Source organism: Lingula anatina, chromosome 3 (genome assembly GCF_051362555.1).
Source record: "Lingula anatina isolate TDL-2025a chromosome 3, LinAna3.0, whole genome shotgun sequence".
Taxonomy (NCBI): Eukaryota; Metazoa; Brachiopoda; class Lingulata; order Lingulida; family Lingulidae; genus Lingula; species Lingula anatina.
In genome coordinates, this window is record NC_141769.1 from 19,593,091 (window position 1) to 19,616,363 (window position 23,273).

The 23,273-nt window shown below is 34.9% G+C and overlaps 3 protein-coding genes across 3 annotated transcripts; 1 reads left to right on the forward strand and 2 right to left on the reverse strand.

The window, feature by feature from the left end:
• Window positions 1–357: 357 nt before the first annotated feature.
• On the forward strand, window positions 358–4,190 carry LOC106156218 (uncharacterized). The gene is made up of 5 exons (XM_013531344.2): window positions 358–639; window positions 807–861; window positions 2,285–2,404; window positions 2,808–2,975; window positions 3,950–4,190. Exons 1-5 carry the CDS (start codon window positions 358–360, stop codon window positions 4,012–4,014), a joined length of 690 nt encoding a protein of 229 aa, XP_013386798.2. The 3' UTR covers window positions 4,015–4,190.
• A 698-nt stretch (window positions 4,191–4,888) lies between these two features.
• On the reverse strand, window positions 4,889–8,380 carry LOC106161196 (uncharacterized). Its single transcript, XM_013538078.2, has 5 exons — window positions 8,034–8,380; window positions 7,715–7,827; window positions 7,042–7,145; window positions 5,936–6,043; window positions 4,889–5,512 (listed from the first exon to the last, which is right to left on the reverse strand). Exons 2-5 carry the CDS (start codon window positions 7,823–7,825, stop codon window positions 5,317–5,319), a joined length of 519 nt encoding a protein of 172 aa, XP_013393532.2. The 5' UTR covers window positions 7,826–7,827; window positions 8,034–8,380; the 3' UTR covers window positions 4,889–5,316.
• A 3,199-nt stretch (window positions 8,381–11,579) lies between these two features.
• LOC106156200 (anaphase-promoting complex subunit 5-like) lies at window positions 11,580–23,252 on the reverse strand. The gene is made up of 18 exons (XM_087008124.1): window positions 23,116–23,252; window positions 22,461–22,689; window positions 21,842–21,924; window positions 21,192–21,316; window positions 20,528–20,708; window positions 20,232–20,298; window positions 19,422–19,523; window positions 18,955–19,157; window positions 18,023–18,104; window positions 17,467–17,559; window positions 17,151–17,218; window positions 16,616–16,729; window positions 15,331–15,454; window positions 14,724–15,037; window positions 14,219–14,366; window positions 13,518–13,683; window positions 12,945–13,039; window positions 11,580–12,140 (listed from the first exon to the last, which is right to left on the reverse strand). Exons 2-18 carry the CDS (start codon window positions 22,677–22,679, stop codon window positions 12,024–12,026), a joined length of 2,301 nt encoding a protein of 766 aa, XP_086864250.1. The 5' UTR covers window positions 22,680–22,689; window positions 23,116–23,252; the 3' UTR covers window positions 11,580–12,023.
• Between the last annotated feature and the right edge of the window lie 21 nt (window positions 23,253–23,273).

Consider the following 23,273-nt stretch of genomic DNA (forward strand, 5'->3'; position numbering starts at 1 on the left):
TTTTATACCTTGATGGTAATGGCATAAATTCTCGCCTTCACCAAGTTCAGGGCGCGGTAGATAGCGAACAGTCTGGGTCATTCCAAAAGTACCACAAACATAAACCGAAGAGAAAGGTGGGGGCATCGAAGGCTGCTACTTTTGGTTTTAGTTTGTTTGCTTGCATTTGTTAATGAACAGTTATCTGTACTCTGTCAATTAATCCGAAGTTGCAGGACCCCCTGACCCCCCCCCCCCCCCCCTAGCTATATCCATGGACAAAAGTACGAATTATTTAACCGTACCAAATGACACAGTTCGCCCTCTAAAATATAAAAAAAATTGAGGCCCTTTAGCGGGCCCCGAACCCCACGCCAAATGGATCCTGAATCCGCCCCTGAGTTGGTAAGAGTTAAATTGTGGAACACCAAAGAGGCTAATCGACCTATCGGTGGGAAAAGCCAGTTGTACCGTACCTCACGCTTGCCGCAAAAGGTGAACTCGTGCCATTGGGGTCATCTGAAGCCTGACCCCGTCCATCTGAGACGATCACGCGGATATAAGCTAATAGATAGAGCCCACGCTTATCCTTTAGATCGGGGACACTGGATAACTTATACAAGTGCAACACCCGGCACATTTAGGATTCGCAGCACAAAGGTAAGACCAAGGTAGATCATGCACATCATGTGTTTTGTTTCTTTTTTTATGCATATATCGAAACTTTTTCACGATTATTCTTTCTGATACATAATCTACATGTATGTATAATCTACATACATGTACATGCAGGCCTCTTTAAAGTATTCACTCAACTATTTTTCCAGGCATCAACGATGAACTCCCTGGTAGTTTTACTAGTCGCCGCATTGGCAGTAAGTGGTGAGTTAAGTCTGTTGAATTTCAACGGTATATGAAACATTTACAGGGGAAAATATTTCAATGATCTACGAACATACCTGCTTTTAATCGTTAATATGTCTTTGCGCACCGTATGTTGGTCAACACATTTGGTTTCATACAGTCTCCTTTGAAGGATAACAACTGTTCGCATGAGGTCATAATTCGCAATAGATACATTGTAAATAACTCACAGACATATGATGAATTCCATTTTACCCCCAAAGCAGCGGTTATAGAAATTATTCTTGAATTTGTGCCTGCCACCAGACCACAGTGGCGGATTTAGGGGATGTCAGGGGGTCCTTACCCTCCCCCCCTCACTTTCTGGAAAAAAAAATATTCCTCTCTTGATATTAAAGTTTTGAAGAGCTGATTCATAATTCTAAACTGCACCAAATGGCACCGTTTGCCCTTCAAAACACCGAACCCCACACCAAGAGGGCAAGGGCCGGCTTGTATCCGAGGCCTGTCATTCTTAAAAAAAAACTGGACCGCCACCCCCTTCAAATAATCCTGGATCAACCCCTGAGACCACATAGACTTAGATACGTAGCTATACTTCCGTTATAATCTTCTTAGAGCTTATAACAAAAAAAAATCCAACTTTTCGGAAAAAAAACATGGGCTATATGAATATCGGAATAGATTGATTTGCCATTGTGAAGTATGGGAAAATCGTCGTTTACCTCAGGTGTTTTCTTCCCAAAACGAACAGCTGTTTTTCTTTTAGGTGCTTGGATTAGCTCTGTGCCTTGAATTCAGTTAGGGGCCTTCTATTAAACTTGAAAAAAGCTGTTAGTTTTGAAAAGGGGCTTGTATTTCATTTTTTAATTGAAAAGTACTTGAGTTTGTTCACTTTTATCAAAATTATTTTAAATCTTGTAGTTTTTACCTGAATACAGACAATAATCCAAAAATTAGTTCATATATTGTCTCTCATTATCAGAGTGTACAAATACAAAGTGTATATGAACTAATAATTACGACGTCTCTTAATATATTCTTTGGTACGTGCGGTCATGAATGACAGTAAATTGTCCTATTTTGCCTTCCTGCCCCCCCCCCCCAAAAAAAAAATAAATAAATAAATAAATAAATAAATAAATTAATTAATTAATTAATTAATTAAAAAAAACGAAAGTCCTGAATTTTGCTCTTATTGTTACTGTATGAACAATGCATATGTAATAGATACACCCAAATTAGCGAGGTAGGTTTGTTGAGTACGAGCATTGTATCTAAGTTGCACCGATAGCTATAGCTTGCATTCATGCGTGGCGTGTGTGAATGAAGATAATCCACATCCGTCTTCTGCGCATTTCACATCCGTCTTCTGCGCCCGACTTTGCTTTGCCATACTTGGACCAAAAAGGTCCGACTCTCACAATATTTTATATTTCAGTCAAGTGCAACTCCGAGGTATCATTCGCTATCGACCTGTTTGACAGAGGAGATCAGGACAAGGACGGTGAACTGACGGAGAAAGAACTGGAGAACGTGTTCCTTGCCTTTGACACAAACGGTAAGGATTTTTGCTCGGGGGAAGAAGGCACAGGGATTGACAATTTTGAAATAGTAGACAAGGAAATTTTATCATAATGCATGTATGGCAAAGTGGTGGTGTTTTTATACGTCTTTGAGAAGGTAACTATGGAAGAGGAAGACTGGTGAACAGCAGTACATATTGAAGGTAAGGGGACAAGACTGGATTTCCACCCTATATCAGCCACTGGGAGAGAGCAATATCTCTTTTAAGTCTATTAAAGATTTCAAAGGATCCACTAAAATCCAATTAGTAACACTATCTGGGATCTTGGAATACCTTTGCATATTCTTTTTGCATTTCTATTTTTTTAAGTTAAGAAGCATATTATAGATTTACAGCAAACGTTCCGCAAATAAGTGAATCATATCAATATTTTTAGGTAACGGTCAGATCACTAAACAAGAGTTTGAAGATGTCTGGGTGAAGAAACTGAACCTTGGACCCAAAATCATGGCTGACGAACTCTTCAACAAAGCAGATATTATAGATAACGACTATCTTGATCACGAAGATTTGAAGCTTGTTTTCAAAGCTTTTGACTTTGACGGTGAGATTTTTTTATTATCTTCGTTTTGTTAAGGAGTCGGTACGTTCAGTAGCATTGGCATATGTCTTTCTGTCTGTCTTTCTGTCTGACCGTCATTACTGGAAAATTGAACCGTGAAATACCTATGAGTTTTATTCCAATAAAAAAACACCAGCGTTTAGAAAGATTTGCTGTGGGAATTAATTATTGTACACATTGTAAACATTTTCATAAAATTTTAACATTTTCTGACAAACGGTAAGGACTACCATAGAGTTAATGACATGGCCTCACAAAAATACATGTTTGTTGCGTATAGGCCTATGTTGTCTTACATTATTCTTTTTTTCTTTTTTTTTGCTGTTGTTGTTGTACTATCAATGTCTGTTTTCTTTTTTTACTCTTTCTTTTTTTCTTCTCTTTTTTCCCTTGTCAAAGATGTTCAATCTATTGGCGCCTAACAAGTAGTTTTAAAGATTGAAATCTTTTACTAAGGCCTGTAGTCAGCAATTTCAAAAGGGGGCTCTGTTTCTGAAAAGGTGGACCTTTTTCAATAAAACTGTTGTGTACCTAGATCAGATTTTGCCCTGAATGGACCTTTCCCTGAAAAAAAAGGGTGGTTCTTTCGACCCCCCTCCTCCCAATACCCCATGGCTACAGACCTGAATACTGGACTGTAATTAAGTCTATTTTAAGACATTTTTATGAAAAATAGGCCCACGACCGCATGAATAGCATGACTAATCTTCATCGCTCTATTTCTCTGCGTTCCCATCTCTTTCTTTTTAATTTTCGTTATGTCCATTCATTAAGATTTTCATTTTCCTTTTCATTCAAAACTTGTTTTCGATGTTAGATATTAAAGTATTTTTAACACTTGCTCATTTTATTAGAAGTGTATGTATTTATTTTTTCCATTAAATGATCATGAATTAAGAATTTTTATCATTATATTTATTTATCTTTTATAGAGTTTCTGTGAACTATATTTTCAGGTGATAAATCTGTGAGTCTAAACGAATTCCTGACCAAGTGGGGATCGCTCACTCTCATTGGATAGGTGCGTGATGACGTCATAACCTCGTTGGCCCACGTGACATCTCTGACGTCCACCTCCTAATATGGACTCGTGTTTCCAGAATACAGTATTTATTGATAGATATAAATTTTGCATAAATGTAAAATTATATTTAGATCATTCACAAAACAAAATAAAGACACATTCGTTGATCATAAGTACGTTTTCATCCAATTCGAAATTTAACTGGCAATCGTTGAAGACGGTATTAACGTAATCCGAGTAAGTGTTACTTTAGGAATTTGGTCCTACACTGTAAAGCTCGCTATACATGAATTATCTAAAGTAAATTGTGTTAATATTGAACTTTTGTTTTAACTTCAGGAATAGACTCCTATATGGTACACTCGTTATTTTTTATCACTCGTGGTTTTGATCCTAATATCACCACAGGATTAAGATATCGTCAAAATTAAGTATCATCAATTAAGATTAAGATGTCATCAATATAGATTAAGATATCATCTGAGGATTAAGAAAGCGTCAAGAGTTGGATTTTTCCACTCCATTGAAACAAAATATCATGAACTTTCATAATTATGTGAAGGAGTGAATAACGTGCATGTATAATTTGTATAGGCAATAGCAGCTGCTCGGTCTCTGAAATTTTCTGTAGGACAAAGAATGATTCACGATTAAGATTTTTTCTCTCAAAAAAAGTTTAAAATTGTGACTGTGTTAACTTTGTGTAACTCTCCACTCGCCTACTCAAAATACATAAATTTCAAGTTGAAAATAAACATCAGCCCACATGTGCTTCCGAGCTTTTTTGTGTGTACATTAAAACAACTCTTTCTTTTAAGCACAATTTACAGACAACAATTTAAAAACAACAATTTACAGATTCGGATACAAAAGAGAAGAGACGAATGGTTTCATTAAAGCAAAACTTTATTGGGATATTCTGTTCGTCTTTGGCCATAGAGCAACGTGCACGTATTTAATTGCATGCTAAATCCACTCGGGATGACGAGCTTCACATGAAATGAAATCCCACTTGATTTTTATTGCCTTATTCTGAATACTTCTTGTGTCTGATAAGTCTGATTATATATCATATGGATAATCACTGAAATCGCAGGTACAAGGTTAATAAGGAAAGCCAGAGAGGGAGAAAGAAAGCGAGAGAGTATGAAGAAAGAGAGAAAAGAGCAAGAAAAGAGAGAGAGAGAAGCGTCACATTATTTCTGGTGAGGTTTTGTCTCACTGTTCCAACATTCTACGTAGATCGTCTATGTCCATCTGGGACATCGCGTCACCGCCATCCGATACTCCGTCCTGTTGTTAAACAGCTACTTCCTTTTCGATTTCTCCCTCGTCGTTGGGTGAAGCAAGATCTGTGTCGAACTCGCCAGGGCTGATCCTTTTGTCCTTATTATCATCCATCTCGGCAAATTTACGTTGGATGGTATCCGCGTCCACTTTCCCCTTGCTTCCTTTGATTGATTGACCGAACTCGTTCAAATCCAGGTAGCCATTTCTGAAAAACAGTAGTACATGAAAAATTATTTCAATGAACAGGATTGATGGCTAAACATGTTATGTACTATTTTGTACTCACTAAAGGCGACAAATATTTTCCAAACCAAGAGTACGCTAGGCCTCAGTTTAAACTAATAGGCAATTTAGTCATTTATTTATTTATTAAATTTCTAAAATTTCAATTCAACTTTGAATTATATAAAGGAAGAATTTGATCTGAAAATCACGAAATGATTTATTGAAAATGAACACCGTGGTTGGGTTTGTGTGCGTATTGTAGTTCTACTCCAGTGTTTCTAGTATATATTTTATCACAATGAATGAGATTGTTTGATTTACAAGTTTATTCTTGCAGGTATGAATGTCAAATAACTGAGACAGGCAATAAATGGGACGTTTTCTGGAGCATTGCATAGCTTACCCGTCTTTGTCGAGGGCCGAAAAGGAACTTTGTGGGGATGCAGTTTCTTCGTTTTTGTCATCTAATTCTATCGATCTTTTCCCATACCAGCCACAATGACAAGTGGTCCTGAAAATAAATAAATATAAAACAGATCTACGTAGCTTAATTTTCACCAAAGAAGGGACTGAATTCGACCTTTTACATAATCATCTTATTAATTTGCTTATTAAAACCAAGTTTATATTTGCCACGCGATCTCCGTAAGGTACCAGTACATTGCCCGTTAATTCATTTTCGTGCGGCGTCTTTGCGGAGGTAGGCGGTGGCCGTGCAAAATCGTTCAAAATCGTACAGATTCAGGGATTCCGTAGCCTCTACGATTTGTCAAGGTAACTTTTTGTCAAATTTAAGCATTATCGTAGACGGGATGGCACGGTTCCCTGGGGGCATTGTTCGATGAACTTGCGCTGATCATGAGAATGGTTGAACCTTTTGTTGGTCTCGTTCCCTTCCACGTTCGGTGGTTTTAGGCGGTATCACATTAGTAATTATGTTAAAAACTCTGAGTAATTAGAGTAATTTGTTTGCATGAATACGGAATTGTGCGTTTCCTTACTTCGGGCACAAAAGGTGCTAAAATCGCCGATAACGTCTCTATCTTCAAGGAAGCCGCACTGCACTGAAACCTCCGTATGACCTCCGTAAGACCACTTCTCAACAAACAACCGATTTTTCCCCACCTGGCCTCAAGGTCATTTTGGAAATGTGTCCCGGTGTAACAGGAATAGAAGTCTTAGGAATGGGAGTCCGGGCTCTCATTTGATTAGTAAAGGTGAGTCGGAGTGTTGAACTTAGTGTATGGGACGTATGTCACCTGTACAAAGTAATGGGAATCGGACTACGGTGCCTCGCGGACTTCCATTCCTGTTACACCGACACCCGCGCAAAATGTATACGTAAACGCTCTTGCCGTAGTCAGTGGCCATTTTCGACGAAAAAAAAATCAACGCACGACGACCGTGGCTAATGTGATCTAGGTTTAACCATGGTTTTGATTAAAATCATTCGATACAGAACCGCATCAAAAAAATTCTTATTAATTAATATATAAATATACTACTTACCTTCCCCAATGTTTACTTAAATAACATCCAGAGCGATATCGACAACCACCACCGCAGTTACATCCGAATATATTGCATCGTCTATAGCCACAGTAGGGCGTTCCCTTGAATGAAAATTGAAATCAAACTGTCTATTAAAAGTTTTATATTCTTTAAAAAACTTTCTTATCCGTCGTTCCCTCTTCCCACTTTGTCTCTTTCTTCATTAAAATATATCTGTAGCTGACAATTAAAGGGATAATAATTCTTCGTTTCGGCCACAAAATGAATTTTCCTGGAGTAAACAACAATTTTTCCATACTTACCAATGCTTAATGAATCCATTTTTACATTCAAAATTAGTCCCTGTTTTTTTTTTTTTTTTTTTTTTTTCTAAAAAGTTTGGTTTTTTGTTAAAATCTCTTAAGAGATCTCTTAAGAGATTTTAACAGAGTAGCCATCAATGGAGGTCACGTGGTCTAAAGACAAGCTCAGATATCAGAATAATAGCTATAACTGCCGTAAAACAGAATATGTTATATTTCTGAGTTCTTCAAAATGTTTTTATTGTGAAATATAGATCTCATACGAAGAGTTATTATCCCTTTAATTTATGTACACACACGCTTACCTATTCATTACAATTTTTATTTATTTATTTATTCAATTGTGTGAAAGATTATGCCATATTTACTCTTGTGCAGTCCTTGCAGTAACCCTTAGTTGCTCTGCAGCACGCAGCCTCCGTCTGCCACACACATGACGACCAGATAACCACCAACACAATCAACATATAAGAAGACATGCCTGAAACAAACAATTATTAAAAATAATGCTTTGAAATGAAAAAGAAAGATGATAAAAATGCAGAATTCCTAACGTCCCCCCCCCTCTCTCTCGCCGCGGGAGCAAAAAAGAATCAACATTTAACAAAATGGATTGATTTCATCCTTCAAAAAATTACTTATATACAAGTATTTAAGTTAAAGAAGGGTTAAATACATAAGGCTCACCTTTAATGATGTATTCTGTGTCAACCAGCTGCTGTTGTTCTTGCTCTTCGGTTTTTCAATCCTGTTAAACTCAGCCGAGAGAGACTGTCAGCATACTGTCAAGTCCTCTGTTGCGGGACTTTATGTACTGTTCCAAGGCGGCCAATTTTTTAACGAAATGATTATTATGTAAATGTGGGTAAAGTAAGCTTAATGTATGTGATTAAGCAAACGGCTTTGGGCTATCCTGGCAACTTGATTGGATTTTCAATGTTGAATTGACGAGTGTCAATAACTTGAAGAAACACCCAAAGTCAGCAATTAGGACCGTATGTCCTCAAAGAAAAGCCGACTTTTGGACTTCTTAGTATAGCGTTTGTGTGAAAACGGAATGAATTTACAACTTTTCATTGTTTTGTTACCAAACAATTATCCACACCTAGCACCATCGGCATTATGAGGACGTAAAAAACATTGCCATTAAGTGTCCATTTTACGGATTGATACATACATGAAATGAAAAGTTTTACCCTAAATGACAAGTCGTTTCCACTTGAAACAAATGACAGCCAGAAAACATGTACTTCACAGAGCTAACATTTAAACTAAAAAGTCTTTGACTGGCGTCAGTAACGAATGTATCGTTTTGGGAGATGTATGGTAATTGCTGTGAAGAACTAAATAATGTGCATATAACCATTATGTGCTGTGTACACAATCGTTTACCTTGATATTAACAATGGTTATCGTTACTAATTTTTTATATATTTTAAGAATATTTATGGAACAAAATGAGCACCGTTTTGCCTCTTATTATTTTTCCAGAAGCATCCCCGCAACATATGAATCAAATGACTCTCCCAAGACTACTTATTTATGATTAAGGAAAGTTATTGCAATAATCAATTTCAGATTTTACAGATACTAGTAAACATACTATTTAACACTGCACCTCAAATATTTTTGTTGCTTTTTTTTAATTCCTGTGAGAAAATTAGCAAAAGAAATCAATGCACGCACGCATACACACACACGCGCACACACACACACACAGAGAGAGAGAGAGAGCAAATTTTTCTCTTAACAGGGAATGTCCACCTAATATGAATACCAATAGACATGTTTTAATCAGATTTTGTGAAGCTTTGCACGAGGCAATTGGGCACTTTGAATGGTTTTGCTCTTGATCGTGACAAAGATCTTTTCAACACTGTTCGTGTTCACAGAAAAGTAAGTTGAATTTAACAAAGAGGAAGCGAAAATACTCGGTATGCTACGTTCAGAAATCCCTGAAAACAGGTTTTTTTCTGTTAATTGTTGGAGCTAAATAGTGTTGAAAAATATTCAATGCATAAGTGTGTGTGTGTGTGTGTGTGTGTGTGTGTGTGTGTGTGAAGAGAGAGAGAGAGAGAGAGAGAGGATTGCAAAAAAAAATTTTTTTCTTCTCCATTTTTTTGCATGTGATATGTTGAGGAGTGGAGATAGGCCTTTTTAAGCTTTAGCGTCTAGATAATTTATGCTTTTCTCCGTACTGATCACGCATTTATTTGTTTTCGTTCCATTGTCTTTTGCGTGATTACAGGAATTTTCCATTCTCATGTTGCATCCCACCATTCAACATTTCCTTATTAGGCAATTTCTAATAAACTTGTTTTCAATTAAAAATATTTTAAATATTGTTTGAATTACTCATGCTTCGGCATAGTGTTGAACACGTGGCAGTGACATGCAAATCTATTGAGAAATTAACAAATCAAATCAAACTATGTCTGACTTTGACATTTTCCATCTTTTCTTACCACGAAATCAATTTTTAAACTAGATGAGTCTTAAAGAAATTTAACTTACACTCAATATCTCCCTATACTTTTACTTATTTGATTGCTCTTTAATTATTACCTGCAATTAGTGAAAGTGTAAGCCAATAACTCTTTTTCTTTTTTCTTTCATTAGAACGCACGATGACTAATTTCACTAAAATGTGCCGTCATTGTGGAAACAAGGATATGCCAAGAAAAGACCCAAAACATTACCACGTGGAGATATTGTCTAAGTAACATCCTGAAAAATATGCATGTTAATGTTGTCGTGGGACGAAGCTGATTCCAAAAGGAACCGAGATACCATCATTTAAACCGCGGCCATTGTTTGTAATAACTGCATATACGAGTAAACTTTCTCAGTTAACGTTAAATGAACACCAACTAACCCAACTGAGAAAGCGGATTTTCTCCCGACCCCCTCCCCCTGGCTCTACGTGCATGCTTATCCATTATGCTTTCGAAATGTTTCAGTCTTTTGCCAAATATTTTTTAATCTGCGTGAACAAAAACAATAGATTGCATTGTGGCTTCTTAACTCTAAATGACTTTGCAAAGCGGGGAGCCTGTGGCCGGTAAAAAATCTGTAAACACATGTAGTTCTAAAACGTTGAAAGGCAATGATAGTGTATGTGCATGTTTCAAGAAGAGTCTAAACTGTGGGTTTGGCAATAGGCCTGTAGTTGTTTTTTAAAAGAATGCTTAGTTTGTTGGGAGTAGTAATGGCTGAATATCTATCAGTCCTGTAAGTTTTAAAGCAAAACATGGAACATGAAATATTATTTTTTCACATTGTGGCATTTTCAAGGAGTGAGGTTGACCTTCCATGGCCTTCCATGTTTTCTTATTTATATAACGGTAATAATATATGTTGAAAAAAAAAAAAACAGCGGAACTTTTGGCAAAAGGCACCGATCATACCAATTTTGGAACCTGGAATTAATTTTATGAATTATTATGAGTAATGTCAGTTTGAAGAGAGGTTTTCCACTTATTATTATAACAATGAAAGTGCTTGGCGACAACGACAAAATCAATATCTGTACATAAAAATGAATCTTTCACACAAAAAAATGTTTTAACTTCCAGAAAAATAATGCAATCAGGTTGATTTTTCGAACCCAACTTGTATTTTGGGCCTATGAATCTTTTCAGTAAGTTTTTCTTTAATGGTCATTATGGCAGCAGTCCCTATAATAGGATTTCCTTCAATTTTGATGCAATATTACATAATGCTTCACACCATTCTTTTATAATATAATATAATATAATATAATATAATATAATATAATATAATATAATATAATATAATATAAGTATCCTGGATATTCAGGACATTTGAAGGACGTAGAAGTTCAACCTCACTCCTTGAAAATGCCATGATTTAAAAAGATATTTCACAAAAATCTTGTCAACTTCAGGAAAATAACCCAATCAGGCTGGTTTTCAAACCCAACCTGTATTTGAGTAATACTCATCATTTTTGTAGGTTTGAGGAGAATAGGTTTTCCTTAAAATGTTTTCTGTACTGCATATATGCTTAGAAAAGGAAAACTGCATAATTTTTGGAGAAATGGTCTGATCAAGCCAACTTTTGAACTTGAACTGTATTTGATGACAATTCATCAGTTCTGTAAGTTTGAAGACAAAAGGTAAAACGATATTCCACTTATCACTAAAAGTTCTTGACAAGGGTGATGACAGTGACCACAGGCACAGGTGATGGCTTTATGTACAAACACATCTGTCTGTATGTAAAAAAAAGGAGAAATATTCATTTATTTCATGTAGTAAGATTATGTACAAAACCACTCCATGTATTACAATGTTCAGATAAGGTGAAGCAACATACTGGACATTACATCCAATGTGTCTCTCTGTTATATAGGTTTCAACAACTAATTTTTCTATAAATTATCCATCCACATAAGCTTACCAAGTCTCAGTTCACTGAAGAGTTCCATGCTCTTTTGCCATTTCCAGTTACTAAATGAACCTGTGTATAAATTATTTCAATTTATTTTTATTTGTGCATTTTAGCTATCATGCTTTTAGATAGCAATGACAGTTAAGGCGTTTTTTATTAATCTAAGGGTTAAGCACAGCTGTGAGTTATTTTTTATTTCCTCCATAAGTAGATATTCCTTGTGAACTCCATCTTATAATTCCTAATCCAGTTGTCTGAATTGTATTATAACACATTGATGGCTAGAGAGTTGACAGTTGGGTATTTCTGATCCAGTTGTCTAAATTGAAGGGCAAACTTGTTCCTCTCTGCTGTGTAGCCGAGCTCATGACACAGGCGTGCCTGGAAGTAGAATAAATGGCATTGTTATGAGATAAATATCCTCTTTCTTTTTTGCAAATCTGAACTATATAGACCACAGTGTGTGTCATAGTGTGGATAAAAATATTTTGTGTTTTGGATATTTACATTTTAAAAATCATGAAACAAAAAAAAATGAAAATACTTCTTTAGAACTGATAATATTGACTGTGTCCTGATGTTCATTTTCAACAATTACAAAACAACTATTATGACAGAAGGAAGAAACTTTTTGAAGCTGACAATAACAACTGTGTCATGATGCTCATTTAAAAAATTACCATCAAAAATTTTGAAAGAGGGAAAAAACTTCAAATCTGGTAATGATGTCTGAGCTGTGATGTTTTACTCTGGAAAATATGCCAATCTGCTTTGCTGAATTACCTCAATCATATCCCATGCTAAGAGATTAACCCATTCAATATCTTAAGAAATTCAATCTTGAACTTCAAAACTTTAATCACATTTTGTAGGCTTGTTTGCTTCTAAACACAAGGTTCATTTTCATACAAGTTGGTGTAAATTGAAATTATGGAAATTCAGGAAATCATGACAGAACTTTTCAACCCATAATGTTGTAGGGTAGTTAAACACAATCATTAAGTAATCTAGCAACAGTTATTCCTTAACAGTTTTTTGGCTGGTCTTTCAGAGTAAATTTGTATGTCGTCTTTTTTTTTTTTAGTAAAAACACTTGAACTCATTTTGCCCATAAAAACATAAAACATAAAAAAATCTCACATTACAAGAATTACACACACACACACACACACACACACAGTTTACCTGGTAGTATACAGCATCTTTAGTCCTCCAATGAGCTTGTATGGAGACCAGGTTGTCTATAACAGTGTTCATTAGTAATACTGCTGACATACGTGCTGGGGGGAGAGAGAAGCCATAATGAGAGAAGGTGGATTTGAGGACAGAATACACCACACAGAAATGACAGACATCACAAAAAGAGAGAGAGAGAGGGAGAGAGAGATAAGAATACAATAAAGTGCTTGTTTACAATGTTGTTATTATTATTATCATTATAAAAACTTTTCCCTTCTTTTCTTATTAAAACTGTATTGTGGATCCTAGCTTAAGTGATTTGTTAAATAAAATGCTCCCTAATACAGCTAAGCTATTGTCAATGGTTTTATTAGATACAAGTTTTACACCTATTTACAGCTATGCTCTAGATTTTACTGTCAGACTTAAAACAGAGAAGTTGCTAATTAAAAAATACCTTAATTTTTCTCAACTAATCATACTACTTTCTCAACTAAAAAGTAATTCAATCATACAATTTGAAAAGAATTCTACCAGTAGCCTAAGAGTGCTATATTTACACAGCATAAATTCCATTACCTGTTTTCTTTTGGTATGTGTCTTTTTCTTGAGTGGCGGCAGCCACTTTACATTTAGCATACAGGTACTGTGTCCGTGCCTTGTTATATACACTCCCATGAGTCAATACTGTTACCAAGTCCTCCTCTATCATTCTTAGTGCCTGAGCAGGCATATTCATGGTGAACTATAACAGATACAGTACAAATCTATTGATCCGACATACCACTTGTGCAGACAAGTCATACAGTAATATTTTGCATATTAGTAATAATATTACATAAAGATTTTAATTCTTCTACTCAACTTACAAGTCAGTCTGATCATGCAGGGAATTATATCGTCTACAATATAATTCCCCCGTCTAATTGACAATGTTGGGAGATAAGAAGTCATCTGAGAAACATTTTACTAGACTAGGTACACATTTCCTTCAATAAAACTCCAATTTCAAGGTAGCACAGGTCTTACCAATAGGAAAATATTGCTCAATTGCATTATTTTTGTTATTTGTATGTATCCCAGATGCCTACAGATAGGCCATTTAAATGACTTAAACGAATGCTTCTGATCATATACACTTGCCTGCTTCCCCACCCCCCACATACTCCCTCTTCAAAACTCAAAACAATTTTTTTTTACGACGATGACATGACATTTTATTTTTAATGGATGAATACACACTCACACACACAGAGGCACACATGCAGACACAGACTTACCTGTATGAAAGCCAGGTGCATCTTGGCCATAATAAGTGTCAGTAACATGTGATGTGACTTGGCAACTGAGACACACTCTAATATATGGGGGATAGCAGCAGAGGGGTTGTCTGTCTGGCAGTATAACTCACCAAGAGCAAGCAAGACTCTAGAATTACAGTAATTTGAAGGTTATCTAACTATTTTTCAATGACATTTCAGGGAACTAGTCTATGAACACAGTTGAAATCAATGTCTTTATCCTTTTACAAGTTTATTTGAAAAATAAAAACATCTGTAAACAAAGGCTGGCATAGATAATACATCTCTCAGTTACACAAGAACTCCATACCATGACAGAAATTCATTACTTTTTTTCTTGTATTTCAAACAGCTTTGCTCTTTTTCTTTTTTGAAATAAAACTGAATATTTACATCATGACTATGTATGCAACGTAAATATATTCAACTCATATACAAATATTTATATGCCTCATTACTAAAAAATTAAAATTATGAAAATAACCTGGAATACAAATCAGCTGAGCAGCTTTCCAGCTTCTTCTTTCTCTCCACAAGAAAACTGTGCAATATTTGGAAAGCATCTTCAACCTGGCCCTTTTCTTTCAACAACACAGCCTTCCTGTATTCTCCTTCCTTAGAATCTATAGCAGAAATATTGTTCACAGTTTCCATAGCAACTTGCCAGTTACCACAATGCACTGCCTGATCAAACATTATCTTCTGCTCACAAATGGACCATACTGTTGCATGCTGGGAAGGCTTGGGGAATTTCTGTTTGACATAACTGATGATTTCAAATGCCATATCATACATTCCCTATAAAAAATAACAAAATACTTTTTATTCTCTAGGAATTACAAGACTTCAGTGCTATTCATATCTCATTCAAATAACACATTTTCAAACATCTTTCTACTACTAAATTTTTCATACTGTCATTCTGCCTTTCTTTTATATCAAATTCCAGAAGCATTTTTCTGTTACATTTTTCCAAGAACTAGTTGACTTGTAAAATAACCTGAGCATTGGATAACAAACTTCTTAAACTGAAGTAAAATATGGTGGCAAAGTCAAGTAGGTGTGGCAAAGTCAAGTAAGAGGCAACCCACCTGTTCTGCGTGCATGGTGGCCAAGTTACACAGACCCAAGCTCTCAGCCTCTCCTGTGTGGTACACCCCACCATCTGAAGATGCCAGGTTCAAAAGTAGCTGACTGGTTAGGGAGGACATTTGTCTGGAAAAGTACATAAAGACTTAAGTCTTAATAAACAAGTAAATGTTACCATTTAATAATAAAAATGAAAATCAAGTCCTAAACTTGGTTAAGTTGCAATTAAAGATAATCCTCTCTTCCATTACAAGGGGGTTAAACTCCCAAGACAGAATATGCGGAGTTCATAAGTAAACCCAGCACCAGTGCTTTTGTTCATTGGCATGTTTGGGACGAAGAAAGCCAAGGTATGTAATTATACTGTTCACATATTATTATTATTTTTTTTTTTTTTAATTGCATATCTCAACAAAAAATACAAAATTGATAAATAACTAAATAAAAATCACTCTCACTCACTCTCTCACTTACTCACTCACAAAGAGACACTCAGTCATTTGCAATATATATATATAGGTATTGTATCATTTAAAATATTTGTCAACAACGATATATAATCTAATAGTAAAATACTTGATAATAACTAATTAATACTATGATCTAGTTCAGATAAAAACTAATATGTGTTTTACTATCAAATATTGGCAGGGGAACATACGACAGAAGATATCAGTCCAGGAAGAGAGGCTGCAGCTTTTTCCATTTTTCATTAAATTTATCTATTGTCATGTTTCTTAGACTTATATTTCTCTCTGCGATGTAGGCCTGTCTCCATTCTATTTTAATATTTTCTATGTTCGGGGTAATGTTTTTCATTTTAAATTTATATATAATAAATTTTGTTATGATCAGCAAACTGTTGAGCGCATTGCACTTCAAATTTGGAATTCCTAGAATTATATCAGATGCTGTTAATTGCAATACTTGTCCAGTCTTTAAGTGGATCCAGTCCTGTATTTGTGCCCAAAGGGGAGCAATTACTTTGCACTCAATAAATAAGTGTTGAAGAGTTTCAGGGTGTTCATTACAGAAGGAGCAGGTCTCTGTGTCTTTTATCCCAATTTTTCGTAAAAGATTATTTGTAGCTAAAATTCTTTTTGATACTCTAAATTGTTCACATATTATTTTATGTGTACTGTGTGTGAAAGAGACAAAATGTCATGTTTGATTCGATTTTGCTTACAGCTCTTTTATCATATAGTTCTCAGAGAGAAATGTGTCAAATTGTCAAAAATTAAAATTATGCAAACAAGACAATCACAAATTGTGATTTTTGCTCTATACCTGTTCCCATACAGACTCCAAAGTGCTGACTTTTGTGCAAAACTTGTTGCCATCAGATCCACCATGGAATGCTGGCAGTTCAAGATGTCACTGTTTACAAGACACTGGAACACACTGTAAATTAGATATTAAAAATTATAAAAATTAGAGAAACAACATAAATACTGAATGTAAAAATCATTGGTGTTCACAAAACATTATAAATATCATCAGATTAGTTCAGCATGACAGTATCTTGATCCCCATGTTCCTATGGATATGGGATAAAGGTAAACAGCAGCAGCTATATGGCAAACAATTTGATGGGGAAAATTAAAGAGTCAGATGTTTGTATATGGAAATTTTAACTTTAACTGCTTCCATGTCTGAGAGAAGCTATTATAGAACTAATGGTAAAACTAATGGTGACTTAGTTAGCACATAGGACTGGATTGATACTTTTATATTTATATATTATATATGTATATATTCGGTAATGTCACAGATATAAATCTCTATTAAACTTTTTTATTAACCCATGTATCTCTTTGTTTACCTTGCTGGTTCAGCAGCAGCCACTGAGTTGTGCTGGGCAAATGCCTGAACTCCAAGTGATGCCAAGTACTGGAAAGAAAAACATGTGTCTTAGATCCTTCTAACATTGAAGCAGCAGAGTTTTCTGTACCATGCCAGTTTAAAAACCTTTTTAAATATCTGGCTATTACTTAAAAGGGTCACCAAAATAGGACCACTGTGTTCAACACAGCCAGTTAGCAAGATTCATTTTAAATGGTGCACTGGGTCTCATAAAAGGGAGAAAACACTTAGAGGTAAAAAAATCAATTATAGATTTTTCATGGAATACTTAGTACATGGAGATGTAGATCTTCAGACTTGGCCACTGCTCTAAACATGAGATCTGCAGTGTTTGCCGTGTACTGCTCTCCTAGCCTGTACAGCCACCCCTGGAAATGTACACAGAGCATTAAACATTCACCAAATTTATACATAGTGTGGTGCTAATTATGTAAAGGCAGTGCATATTTTTTGTGTGGTATGCCTCTGATGTTCAAGTAAATCTGTATCCTGTATTATAGTATTGTAATGTGTGAAGTGAAAGTTTGTCAGTGACAGCAGTATCTTTTACTTTTGAAGTCTAATAAATATAAAATTTTAAATATTCAAACAATTGGATATAGACAGTGGCATTAATTCTTATAAACAAATAAACTGATTTAAAACTAAATGGCTGCAAATTGTCAGAATTTGTTTCTGTAGCATCTACATGTACTATCTGTAAATAAAATCAATGTGTATTTGTTTCTACAGCATTATTTATATGTTGTAATATATTTATAAATTCAAAGAATCAATTATTTGCATGAGAGAGAGAGAGAGAGAGAGAGACAGAGAGAGAGAGAAAATCACCAAAGCATGCTGCAGGCACACATTGTCATTGGTCTCGTGTGCCATTCTGATAGCTTCCTGAAGAGCTGCCAAAGCTTCTTTTCTGAAAATATAAATAAAAACACTCTTTTTAATAAAAAAAAAACTGCCACCTTTGCCCATTCACATTGAGAGATGTTTCACATAAAAACATCTTAACTTGTTCTGTGAAGAACAGGCGAGTAAAATAAGGAAACAGTTTGAGTGGTTGGTTCAGAATTATGAAAGGACAAATACTGACTCAGACAGGTCAATCCCAACCCGAGTTTCAGGTCTCTGGGAACTTTGCTCTCTACTAACAGCATGTCTCTGGTGTTCCCAGTTCCAGGCCCAGGTTTCACAAAAAAAAAAAAAAAAAAAAAAAAATTAAGTCAGGTTCCCTGGCTAAGAACCTAATTACATGGCCACATCTTACCCTATCAGGAGCAGTGTAACAGCACTCTCATGAAAATCCTAATCAACTACGCCAAGGAACTGACTTAGGTTTTTTTGTGAAACTGGGGTCAGGGATTGCTGTAACTGATCAGGTTAGACATTACCCCAGTGATGCAACATTCAACAGAGTACAAGGGAAAGTCTTCTTGTGTAAGGTGTATGCATATCTTCATTATTAAATATTTTCCTTTCATTTAAAGTTACAATTATTTTGAACTTCTTCTAATGACAGCTATACTCAGATTTATTACCACTCCAATATTTCCCTATGAAAATATCTTTTGAGATATTGAAATAAAGAGTGGAGATGTCCCTCATTTTAGCTGTTATTGGAAGAAACTCCTAATGTAACTTTTAAGGGCATAGAACATCTGATGAAATTCTTTGCTGGACTCTATTACAACACTGTCTAAGTGTCTAAACCTTACTAGTACTTTAAACATAATATCACAATGGCTCCGACAACAAGAATGCATTACCTGTGCCCAAACCTATAATGCAGGGCTGCCAAATTGAGAGCAGCATATCTAAACCGCTTGTTGCACTCATCCAGTTTCTCATCCTTGCTCGCTGCACTGGTCAGCACCGAGGCCAAAGCGTGACGGTCAAAGTAATGATACAGGCTATGTATAGCACCACAATATTCATCAACTCGTAGATTGTTCAGGTAGCTAAGAAAGTGCTAATAAAAATGATAAATTTAAAGCAGAATTTGAAATATCAGTAACACAATGATACTTAACTTTTAAAAAGTTTGATCTCAGCTTTAACATCAATTATTTATTAGTAACAGTACAATGTAAAATCTCTGTTTTACCTTAAAATATCTGTAATTCTAAATTATTCTGGAACATCATGAAAAATTTTAATATCCTTTTCTATAATTCTAAACATTTTGGTGACATCGAAAATATTGATAAATTCTATATTTTTCAGGTACACTTACTGCCTCTGCCAAATGTGGCATGCTCCTCAGTAGCTGTGAAACTGTTGACTGAAGTTTAGGAGGAGGCAGAGCCTCTGTAGCATTGTGATGTAACAAGTTCACCTGATATACAAAACATAAGAGTATACATATGTGAAAGTTGTAAAAACTCCAAGTTCTGAAAACCTAGCATGCAGTTCTTCATTGCAGTTATTATAAATTATTTGTAAAAAAAAATGAAGACTGAAAATCCTGAAGCCAGGCAAAATTCTGAAAACTTACACCCATGCACTGTAGGGTTCTACAGCCCAGAGGAGTAGAGTGTTGAGAATTCATAACTCGGAAAAAACACCCAAATATTTCATCAAGTAATTTGACAGCTGATTCGAAGTAAAAATTCATTATTTATCATCTACTTGGTGAAGAAAAACAACCCCTCGGTTTTAATATAAATTGGCCAGCAGGACCTCAATTATTTAAACCTCTACAGTTAAAAAACCTTTTTCCACGATTCAAACAATTCTTTCAAATATACATATAAAAACATGTGTACATAGATGTCATTAGTTTTGATTACTGATCATTTTTTCATGCAGTGCAATAAATATGTGAAATTTTTGTCAGTGTAAAAGTTATAAAAAATCAAAATTAAACAGGTTTTTAGATGCAAATCTTCATAATTTTGGATTTAATTTTTAAAAATATTATTATAAATAATAATACTATTACTGCACATTAACATTCAAATACTCAACCAGTGAAAATTAAAGTAAAACAATTAATCAATGAATCAAAAGGTGAAATGTTTTAATATTAATAAATTAAAGTAACCTGTTGAGAAATAAAGTACTCTGCCTGTCTCTGTGAATAGGTATTGCAACCAAGTATTCCACCATCACTGAAATTGAAGCGTGCAGCAATTAGTTACTTACAATGGCACAGCACCACTTCTAACTTCATAGTGTCAAAAAGCAAGAAGAGCTTAAACTGAAGATTTGAGAATGACCAATTTAAAAATTACATAAAACAACCCCACCTGAAGATGTATATTCAATACTCTACAATTACAGTATTTTGTATTATTATATTATTGATATACAGTGAGTATTGACTGTCAAATTTCTCACCTTTCATAAACCTGTGCCTGCTGTTTATGTGATGCCTCCAGTCCCAGTTCTAAAGGCACATCTCCATTTTCCTGGTCCTTGTTATATGCCCTGAAGTATCTCCTGTAACTTTGGCACAGTTTGGTCACCATATTAAAGGAAAGTTTGTCAAATGCCAGTCCCATTCTTCTGATAAATAACCCTAAAATTATAACAAAGACTGTGGACCTTAAAAAGAAATCATGAAATTCAAAATGCAGATGCCAAAGGCACACAAATTTATATAAGGGGTTCAGGGGAAAAAAATACAGCAAATATCCAAATTTCCAGTAAATCCAGAACTCTTTCTTCTCTTTGTACCACAAAATCCCACCTGTATCTACTGGCATAAAATAATAACATAACCGAATGGGGAAAACCAATTTCAACAGTAAACTCTACCATATTACAACAGCGCTTCTTGTAGCTTATATTTAAGTCTGAGAATGCAGTGAGAAATGCTATGTTTATACTTACTGAACATTTACCCATTTTTTCCTTTGCCTGTGTTCTATATTCCAAGTGCTTAGCAAGGAGACAGCAGGTACCATTTTTATGATAGCCTTTGATATGGTCAAGTCATGGGAAAAGTACCCACAACTTCCTGCAATGGAAGAATTCTACCAGAAGCACCATCTTAACTTACCAATGACACTACTTTTGCTGACCAAAAACTTTCCAGGTTGATCTTCTGATTCTTCGAACATCTCACTCAGAGCTTTGAAATAATCCATCAAAGCCATTATCCCATTAGTTGCTAAATATTCAAGCCTAAAACAGAAAGAATGGGGAACTAAATTAATTATTCCCATTTCAAATAATAGCATGTTGCTAATGGTCTAAAAATCTGACATTTCTATCCTTAAAGTTTAATAAAAGAGGCACAACACTTAATATTTTAAACTTTTGATTTAACTGAACTAATAATTAAAATTATTTGTTCTAAAAGTTGAGATCTGTATGATACTCGTCTCAAAAATTAGTTATTCAAAACTTTACATACATAAATTGAAACTTAAATCTATATCTTCAAGGCTATGTAATCATAGTAATTTTTTTCAACAACTGTTTTACAAAATTGTACAAGTGTAAATCAGAGAATTTCTGAGCACTAGAAATAAATTAAATGTTCTAATATCCTTTTTGAAGGAGATGCTCTGGATAAACATCAAAATATCTGAAGCTTCAGGCAGACTCCATTTTAAAAAAAAAAGCCACTGATTACATAAAAAAATCACATGTTTTGCGTACAATTATATTGTTAAAATCCAGACATGCATTTCAGTAGCATTATACCTTTTCAAGAAAACTTCTAAGTATTTTGGTCTTTGGATTTCTTGCACTTTAAGAACAACCTCCCTCAGTTCCATGTCAGGTGCCTGTAAAAAGAAGAAGTCAAAATGTCACTACTTACATTTGACAACTTAGGGATCTTTATTAGAAAAAAAAAAAGACCAGAATTGTTATACATAAATTACAACAGCCAAAATTTGAACAGAATTTTCGACAATGGATTGTTTGATTAAACAAAAATTACATTTTAAGATCTTGCACTTGTTACAATAGATAAAAGTATCTGGTTCCATTTCCTTGCATTTGGTAACATGGTATATAGCCAGGACATGAATGTCTGACAGTAAAGCAAGGAGCAAAGAAATGCATTTGCACTCATATGAGCACACTAATCAATCATCCCTGTGCACACATGTGCTCAGTCCATGTTGCTCCAAAAGTAAACACTTAAATTCACCATTCTTTCAATGGCACTCACCCTGACCTTCAGAGATAACTTGACACTAACCTCTTCACTATACTCTATCTTCATCGTGTCAAGTAACTTGACACTATGAAGATAGGCTATAGTGAAGAGGTTAGTGTCAAGTTATCTCTGAAGCTCAGGGTGATGGCACTACACCTGTAATAATGAAATAAGCATGGTCATAAAATCCTTTCTGTCTTCTTCTGTGAAAATCCACTGCATAGCATCAACGGCATCAGCCAAGGAGTTCTCACTGTTGTCTTTAAATGTTCTGTATTCTCTAACAAGCACCAGCAGAACGATCTTGTAGGGAGTGACATACTCTTTCAGGGGTTTCTGCCCATTGAATCGACCAAGATTAGAGATGTCAGCCATGATCACTTGTCTGAAATAATTTTTAGTTTTTAATTTGACTGGGCATCCACAAATGATGCTACATAAGACAGTATTGGATTAGTATAGAATCAATGACAATGAGGTGAAATTGTATGTACAGCAGTCTAAGCATCTATGCTAATCTTGAACTTCAAGTTGAAATAGAACATGGAGTCAGTGCAAATGCATCAGTTAATGTGGTACAGAAGCAGGGACGACCGTGATCAATAAATTAAATGTAATTTTAATTATTTTCTGGTGCCAGTAATGAAACTTGTACCAGTAAGTTAGTAATTTACTAGTAGTTTGCACTCTCAGAATAAAACACAAACATATATTTCTCTAAATCTATCATATAAGCAGGTTCATCAGTTAACTTTGTGCCTGAAGGAATTATTCTGGAGAGGATACAAAAGATAAAAATCAAAATATTCACCTCCAAATATTTTCAGAGGCAAAATTCTTGACTTTTCAAGGAGCGCGCCATCTTCTAAAATAACGGACATGAAATACATCTATAAATCATACATAGAGAAATAATGCAGTTTTCGATACCTCTCTAAAATCAAATATTTGAAATAGTTAAATAAATTG